This window comes from Siphateles boraxobius, unplaced genomic scaffold, assembly GCF_051911475.1.
Source record: "Siphateles boraxobius isolate OS27281-9 unplaced genomic scaffold, OSU_SipBor_1 100, whole genome shotgun sequence".
NCBI classification, from domain to species: Eukaryota; Metazoa; Chordata; class Actinopteri; order Cypriniformes; family Leuciscidae; genus Siphateles; species Siphateles boraxobius.
Window position 1 is genome coordinate 2,118,395 of NW_027508701.1, and position 8,742 is coordinate 2,127,136.

Here is an 8,742-nt window from a genome sequence, read left to right on the forward strand (position 1 = left end):
AAAAAAAACTTCAATATAATTAATATAATAATATAATTAGAATGTTTGCTGTAACTGCTTTCCTCTATATAATATAATATGAGAATGTTTGTTTATGAGAATTCTTGCGCCACTCCTATTCAACCTGTACATGCTCCCAATGAGCCAAATAATGAGAAAGAACCGAATCTCTTACCACAGCTATGCAGACGACACACAGCTCTACTTATCCCTATCGCCTAACGATTACAGCCCCATTGACTCCCTGTGCCAATGCATTGATGAAGTAAACAATTGGATGTGCCAAAACTTTCTTCAGTTAAACAAAGACAAAACTGAAGTCATTGCGTTTGGAAACAAAGATGAAGCTCTCAAGGTGAACGCATACCTTCAGTCTAGGGGTCAAACAACTAAAAATCAAGTCAGGAATCTGGGTGTGTCTCTAGAGTCAGACCTTAGTTTCAGTAGTCATGTCAAAGCAATAACTAAATCAGCATACTATCACCTGAAAAATATTGCAAGAGTTAGATGCTTTGTTTCCAGTCAAGACTTAGAGAAACTTGTGCATGCTTTCATCACCAGTAGGGTGGATTATTGTAATGGACTTCTCACTGGCCTTCCCAAAAAGACCATAAGACAGTTGCAGCTCATACAGAACGCTGAGCAGAACCAGAACATATGAACACATCACACCAGTCCTCAGGTCTTTACACTGGCTCCCAGTTACATTTAGGATTGATTTTAAAGTATTATTACTGGTATATAAATCACTAAATGGCCTAGGACCTCAATATACTGCAGATATGCTCAGTGAATATAAACCCAACAGATTACTCAGATCATTAGGATCACATCGGCTAGAAATACCAAGGGTTCACTCTAAGCATGGCGAGTCCGCTTTTAGCTACTATGCTGGAACAGCTTCCAGAAGAGATCAGATGTGCTCCTACAGTCACACTCACATCCAGACTCAAAACACTTCTGTTTAGCTGTGCATTTACTGAATGAGCACTGTGCCACTGTGCGTCCCACTGTTTTTACTGCATTTTATTTTTTAAAAAGTTTTAATTACTCTTATTTCTGTTGATTATTTATTTTTATTCTAAACTGTTTTAATTATTCTTATATATTTTTATTATTTTTATTTCTTCTATGTAAAGCACTTTGAATTAACATTGTGTATCAAATGTGCTATATAAATAAACTTGTCTTGTTTGCTGTAACTGCTCTCCTCTATATAGTATAATATAATATAAAATAATACAATATAATATATACTATAAAGAGAATGTTTGCTGTAACAGCTCTCCTCTATATAAAATAATATAATATAAATGTTTTCTTGTTTGCTGTAGTGATTGTGTTGCTGTGGTAACGGACTCGCGCTGGGGGGGGCGCGGCCGCTCAGGGAAATCAGCTGATATTATGAGAGGAAGCGGCAGAACGCAAAGTAGGAGAAAACACTTAAAACAAATAAAATCACTCATAAAATCAAGCGATTTAGCATTTTTTCACATCTGTTGGTGGCTTGGGTGTTTTTATTAAACAAACTCGGATGAATAAATTATCACACGCATATTGACAGATTTAAACATTTGTTCCTCCGCTTTTGGCAGGAAATATGTACTTTTTAAATTCACATGATGTAATGTGTCTGTCCCTTCCCCGCCTCAAACTCGTTCCTACATGATTAATAAACTCCTATGTAAGTTACTGTACAGCTGTACAGTCTCGGTGACGCAGCAGCGCGATCTTCACACACATAACGTTACACAGAGCAGACTCCGATGCGAGAGCAAAACTGCGAGGATTAAAGTTTTATAACATGTTCATATACATCGTGAGAGCTCCTGCTGCTCCGGGCAAATTAGTCTATTTTTATTTAAATAATAATTATTGGTAATTTATCTATAATTGAATGTGGATTATCTGTCAATTCATTCATAATAATTATTGTTTTTGCCTCCGCCATCTTTGTTGAAGACGTGATGGCCTCTGATTGGTCAGATCATCAAGTCCCGCGCTCATAGTGGCTTCATGCGCTCTGATTGGTCAGAATCCAATTGCATTAAAATCTCAGTCTGTCGCAGTACCGATTTTGGGCCATAGGTGGAGTAAGAGTGCAAAAGTGTGTGAAATTCTGAGTTAAATTCTCAACATTGACCCAAACTGAGGACTTTCTGTGGGAAGCCGTGAGAAGCTTCTAGAAGACATTTAGAGGTGATTTAACAGGTGAGAAAGTGAGGACCGGCCAAAATGTCCTCACTTTCCAAAAATGTCCTCACTCTGTTGGTTAAAAACTCACGCTGGTCCTCACAATGTCGTAAGTACAAGAACACACACACACACTGAGCGTGTACAGACTCAGTGAACACACACACACACACACACACACTGAGCATGTACTGACTCCGTGAACACAGTCTGAGCATAGAGACAGGCACACACGGACAGACCTGGCTGCCGAAGGAAGAGATAATGATAAAAGATAATGTCGAAGATTTGGACTTAACTCTAAATTTTCATTATGAAGATTTTAATTATGTTATTTTCGCCACAACGAACACAATGAAATGTTGTGGAGAAAACGGACATCTTGCACGCGTTTGCCCAAGGAAAGTGGATAAAACAAATTAAAGCGATGAGACAATCGATACAATTTCTACGAGTACAATTGCTAGAGAACTGCACAACGCTTAACCACCTCAAACCGCTAGAGGAGGAGCGCTAGAGTAAAACCTCTGTTCAATATTCTCTTTCACTCGGAAATACGTCACAACACTGGAGAAAAGCCGTTTGCAACTTCCGGTTCACGGGGACCAGAAGAGGGCTATAGAAGAAGTTTGAGATAAAATGTTATAATAAATAGTTGTTTAAAAAGCAATGCTGCTTTGCAAGGATTTACACCCCTACATCATAGTTGAGAACGAGGGCTTTCAAAATCGTATTAATGTTTTGAAACCACACTACGTAATGGTAACACGCAAATACCTCAGTGAAATGGCGATACCGAAAAAGTATGCAGCGGTTAAGGCCAGTGTTGCAGCGTCTCTCCAGTCGGCAAGAAGAGTTGCCCTTACCTGTGACAGCTGGACATCCAGGGCAACGGACTCGTATGTCATCATCACATGTCACTATATCGCAAGTGACTGGACACTCGTGTCGCATGTTTTGCAAACCCGGGCTTTCCACACCAGCCACACAGCAAGTAACATCGCAGCATTGTTGAATGAGGCCTTAATGACTGGGGTGTTATCGAGAAAGAACCAGCCCTGGTTACCGACAATGCGGCTAATATGGTTCGTGCGGCGGGGTTAGTGAATGTGCTTCAAGTCGGCTACGCGCACACGCTGAAGTTAGCATCGCAGGCAAAACTCAAACTCCCAAAAGTGGCTCAATTGCTTGGCAAAGTCAGACGAATCACTGGCTTCTTTCATCGAAGCAGCATCGCCAGCCATACTCTGAAAGTCAAACAGAAGCTACTGGATCTACCCTCGCATGAGCTGAAGACTGACGTTGTCACTCGGTGGAACAGCTAGCCATATCCGCAGCGCTGCCCTCACCTGAGGTTCGCAGAAGTGAGAAAGATCTCTGCACTTTGTCATGTAGTGAAGGCTCTGAGCCCCATGAAAGCTGCTACACTAGCCATCTCTGAGGAGATGACAACCTAATGCCAAGGTATGTTTACTTTTTTAATTTACTATTAAAATGTGTTTACTATTTTAATTTATAGAAATGATTTATAGACCCTGTGTAAACTAAATATAGATTACATACATTAAATAGATTTACAGCCATATATAGATTAAAACAATCAATTAAATCCAATCGGCAACACTTTAATAAATTACTATGTGACTTTGACTTGTGTATGGACGTATAACTGCATATGACAAAAAGTGATTTAAATATGTGGATTTTCCCTAAGATATGCTGGCCTGAAGGAAACATTGTATACTTTCTTTCTTCAGTGGAAAAGAAATTAAGTTTTTTGAGGAAAACATTTCAGGATTTTTCTCCACACAATGGACTTTACTGGACTTTACTGGTCACCAACATGTCGAAGTCCAAATCAATGCAGTTTCAAAGAGCTTTAAAGTGGTTCAAAGGTCTCTGCACGATCCCAGCTGAGGAATAGTGTCTAATCTAGCGAAACGATCGGTCATTTTCTAAAAAAAAATACAAATTTATATACTTTTTAACTGCAATTGTTCGTCTTGTGCTGGTCCGCGACGCGCCAGGCATTACGTCATCACGTTGGAAAGGTCAAGTGGAAGTACCGCCCCATTGTTTACAAGTGTGGAGACGGATCGTTCAAATTTTACTGTATGTTGAAATGACATATTTATGTCTTTGTGTCAGTTTATTGTTTAAAATGGTCCTTTCGTGTGTGTATCCTGGGTGTTTAAAACAATGGGGCGGTACTAAAGTCCGTGGTGTGGAGAAAAATCCTGAAATGTTTTACCTCAATCTTAATTTCTTTTCCACTGAAGAAAGAAAGACATGAACATCTTGGATGGCATCGGGGTGAGTAAATTATCAGGAAATTTTCATTTTGAGGTGAACTAATCCTTTAAGCAACAAGGACTCCTTGGGTCCTCCTGATGATGTGAGAGATGCAGAAGCCCCACATCACCCAAGAAGCCAAACACATCTGCACTGATGGATCTCATTGGACCATCTACAACGCAGCAGCCCCAGCATAACAAAGAAAACTGTCACTGAAAATGTAAAGGAGGAAGTGGCAAAGTACAGGGAAGTCAAACATGTCCTTCTCTCTGAAAACCCACTGATCTGTTTGAAGACGCATGCAGAAGAGTATCCTCTTTTAGCACAACAAGCAAGGCCATATCTCGGTGTGCCTAAAACAAGTGTTTCTGCGAGAGAGCGAGTGTTTTCAGCTGCTGGTGATGTAATCACAGCGCAGAGGAGCTGCCTTAGATCAGACCACGTGACAGACACGTAGTGTTCATTTTACCAGCCATTTTTAAATTTAGTTTCAGTTTTAGTCCAGTTTCAGCATCGCTTGTTAGTTTTTATCACATTTAGTCGACATCATCCCATTTTTATTTAGTCTAGTTTAAGTCGACTATGAGTCGAGCATTTTAGTCTTTATTTTAGTCCAAGAAAACATAATTTTATTCGTTTAGTTTTAGTCAACAAAAACTGTCAACATTTTAGTCTAGTTTTAGTCAGGACATCATTTTAACCTTTTACTTTTTTGTCAGCAGATAATATTTAACATTTCCTAAAATTATTTCACATTTCAACATTTTCTCATCTTTTTGATAAAAACACAATTTAAGGAATGTTAGATTATAAACAACCACCAACAATCTCTCTGTTAATTTACCACAATGTCTTTGTGGGGAACTGCGACGTGTCTCTTCAGGTTTGTTGTGTTTTTTCCAGCTACCATGTGGCCACATTCCTTCCCTTCGACTAAAATCAAGCATTTGGTTTTGTTCTCCACTTCAATGAAGCGAAAATGTGTCCATATATCACGTCTCCTCTTTCTCCCGAGCCCCGTGCAAAGCATGTTTTACTTTTAACCTGTCGCCGCCTCGCCGTGAATCCAGCTCCTGCCTGCTCCATGTGTTGTGTAGGCTACTCTGTGCCCGGCCCGCCCGCTCCAGGTTTGAAAGTGGGTGTGTGGCGGAAGAGCTGACGAGGAGGAGGCGGAGGAGGAGACAGGATTTGACAAAAACATATCATATAATAAAATGTAATTTTCGTCTCGCCTTTGTTCGTGAACTAAAATGTCCATAGATTTTAGCCCAGTCTTTTATTTACCGAACTGCATTTTCGTCTCGTCTTTATTTGTCTACGAAAATTATTTATGATTTACTCCCAGTTATTGTTTATTAGTGGGGATTTTAGTCTCGTCTCGTCTAGTTTTCGTTCGGTGAAAAATGTGCGTTGACGAAAATATTTTCGTTTAGTTTTCGTTAACGAAATTAACACTACAGACACGTTATAGCTAATCTTCTTGCAGAAAGAATTCGCAATCAAAAAAATGAGTTGTTGGACCATTATATTTATGAACAGGTAGTATGTTTGGGTTAGGGTTAGCAATGGCTTTATGAGCGTGTTTTAAAATGGTAAAATTTGTTTTACTACTTAAACATTTCAAGGTGTTAATGAATTTCAGTGTTGCATGTTTTGATTTTTTTACAGTAATGAGCATTGTGCAGTTTGTGCTACTTACCTTGTGTGCACTGTATGTGCATATTTATTAATTCCTGTTAAAGAACTGTTAGTTATGTATTCGCAATGTCCAGACGAGCGCTTTATGAGCCGTTTTGAATTTTTACAAAAAATGTTTTATTTCAATGTTGCACATTTACAATGTTGTTGTTTTTTACAGTAATGTGCACTGTGCACTTTGTGCCTACATTGTGTGCATTGCATATTTATTATTATTTAAATCTGTTACAATGTTTGTTACTCAAAGTAAAAGTAAAAAGGAATTAAACATAATTGTGCTGGCCCAGCTGATAATGCAAATGTGTATTTCAGTAATATAGCTAAGTAGATTTCAGTTACTGGCATTTATATTAAAATATGGATGTCATGTCTACAAAATTAACATTTTAAATAAAATATTGATAACTAATCGATATTGAATCGAAATCAAAACTACATAAATAAGAATCGAATCACCAAATTGTTCGCAATACCCAGAACTAATTTTACATATATATATAATTTGATGAATGTGACCTAACAAAAGTGGGTAACACTTTATTTTACAGTGTCCTTGTTACATATGTTACATGTAATTACCATAGTAATAACAGTAAATTATGCATAATTACATGCAATTAACCCTCAACCAAATCCTAATCCTACCCTAATCCTATAGTAAGTACATGTAGTTAATTAATATTACACTGTACTTACATATTTAATTACACTGTAACAATGACATTTTAAAATAAAGTGTAACCCAAAAGTGGATAGAAATCAGCATCAGATGACTTTGGTTATTCACCTTTGTTGTCTGTCCTCTGGTGTCCTTGTGTGTTTGTTCTGTTCCTGGCTTTACACCTGTATGAAGAAATATGAGAAAAATAGCACAATGTGCGCTATATTACAATGAATATATTGGTCATATTATTTATGTTCACTGTTTATTATTATCCCGCTAATTCTGAAGAGCTTTTAAAAGTTTTTCACTGTTTCTTTTAACAATGACATTAAAGATCTATTCTATTCATATATATATATAAATAATTATATACACACAATTTCATATTTTTAATAGGGGAATAATTATAACAATTAATGCGTAAATATTAATTGAGACCATCAAATTGTCTCAAAACACAAAATAAAAAAATATTATTCAACAAAAGAAATTAGATTTTTTTTTCCTGGGGAAAAGGTTCAACTTCTTCATACAGACATTTCGTCCATTTTGACACTTGTCTAATCGTTGAGGTTGAAAAACAAAGTGTTGCAAGAGCACAGAACTTTTCATATAAAGATTTATACACAAAGGGAAAGGAATTGGAGGCAATTTCATCGTCTGTTGGTGTGAATGACAGGTCACAATTAATTTCTACTACGAAACTTTCACATAAAACAAGTGTCATGTTTAAATTTTTTGCCACTTGCTTGAGCATTTTAATACATAAATCTATAAAGAAATGGTGAACTGAACATTACGCAGTTTATATGTAATGGTGCGCATCAGTATCACACTGCAAACATGTCTTATGTGAAGCACAATGAGCTCCTGCACTGCATACGAACCACAACACTCACTGCAAACAGATCGTGTGTGTGTGAAACAGAGAATATCCCACATGTGTGTTATAAGGATCAAATGAGTTCAGCTTTGAGAATGAAACTAACCTGTTTGTTCCTCAGTTTCTTCAGTTTTCACGCTGAACACTTCTTCAATCTTTATATCTTCACTCTCTTGTTTAATAAGCGCCATCTTTATAATAGTGTCATGTTGATCTCAGATGCTTCTCCTGTGTGTTTAGACAAAGCCATGTTAAAGATGAGAATAATTAGGAAAAATAAAGTAAAACTTTAGTACCTTTAAACTTTAGTACACTTTAGTTTGTAGTCAGATAACTGGAAAGGGAGTCAGTCAGTTAATGGTCTGATTAGACAAAAAAAAATACTGAAAGCTAGTGGTACAAATTAATTAATTTATAACATATATTAAAGTTATCATTATTCATTGTGATCTCGTTGAATTGAACAGCAGCACCGAACGCTTTACTACAATGTTACATTCAGTAACAGCTTAATCATTTTACAGTTATTGCAAAACCGATCAAATAGATAGAACGGTTTATATCAAATTAGACACTTTAAATGTGTAAAAACACAAACCTTTCTTCAGCCGAATCACAACAGTCGCAGGAGCGCGGCGCAGCTGTTTGACGTCATATCGCCAGACCAAAATAAAAGTTCCCGCTGCTGTGTCTAAAATCATAGAAGTGCATAAACAACAACAACAAAAGATCAATAAGCCATGACAACAAATGTTTTTTTCAATACTTTAACTCTTTAAAATAAGTTGAGAAATTTTCAACTTTTTTAAAGTCAGTTTAATATAACTTAGCAGTGATTTTTTACCATATATAAATGGTTTCTGTACCCAAACATCACAGTTTTGACTTTTAGAAAGAATCTCATAATCTTTCATTATTTCATTAACATAAGAAATAAACTCTGAATTCCTCCGACATCTAATTTACTATTTGTATGTACATTTCTAAGCACTTTTGTGATTTTAGACAC

General features: G+C 36.8%; 1 protein-coding gene across 4 annotated transcripts in view; it reads right to left on the reverse strand.

Annotated features, from left to right (window-relative positions):
• The window catches only part of LOC143746582 (uncharacterized), a 41,851-nt gene extending 33,425 nt beyond the window's left edge, over positions 1-8,426 (reverse strand). For 3 of the 4 annotated variants that reach the window (XR_013206585.1, XM_077238513.1, XM_077238505.1), the window contains exons 1-3: positions 8,332-8,426; positions 7,840-7,961; positions 6,974-7,029 (exon numbers count right to left, since the gene is read on the reverse strand). Coding sequence is in view for 2 of the 4 variants with exons in the window: in XM_077238513.1 (XP_077094628.1) it covers positions 6,974-7,029; positions 7,840-7,924 (141 nt within the window). In the remaining 2 variants the exon portion in view is untranslated. The remainder of the gene's footprint in view (positions 1-6,973; positions 7,030-7,839; positions 7,962-8,331) is intronic. The other variant, XM_077238495.1, reaches the window with a different exon arrangement.
• Positions 8,427-8,742: the final 316 nt, after the last annotated feature.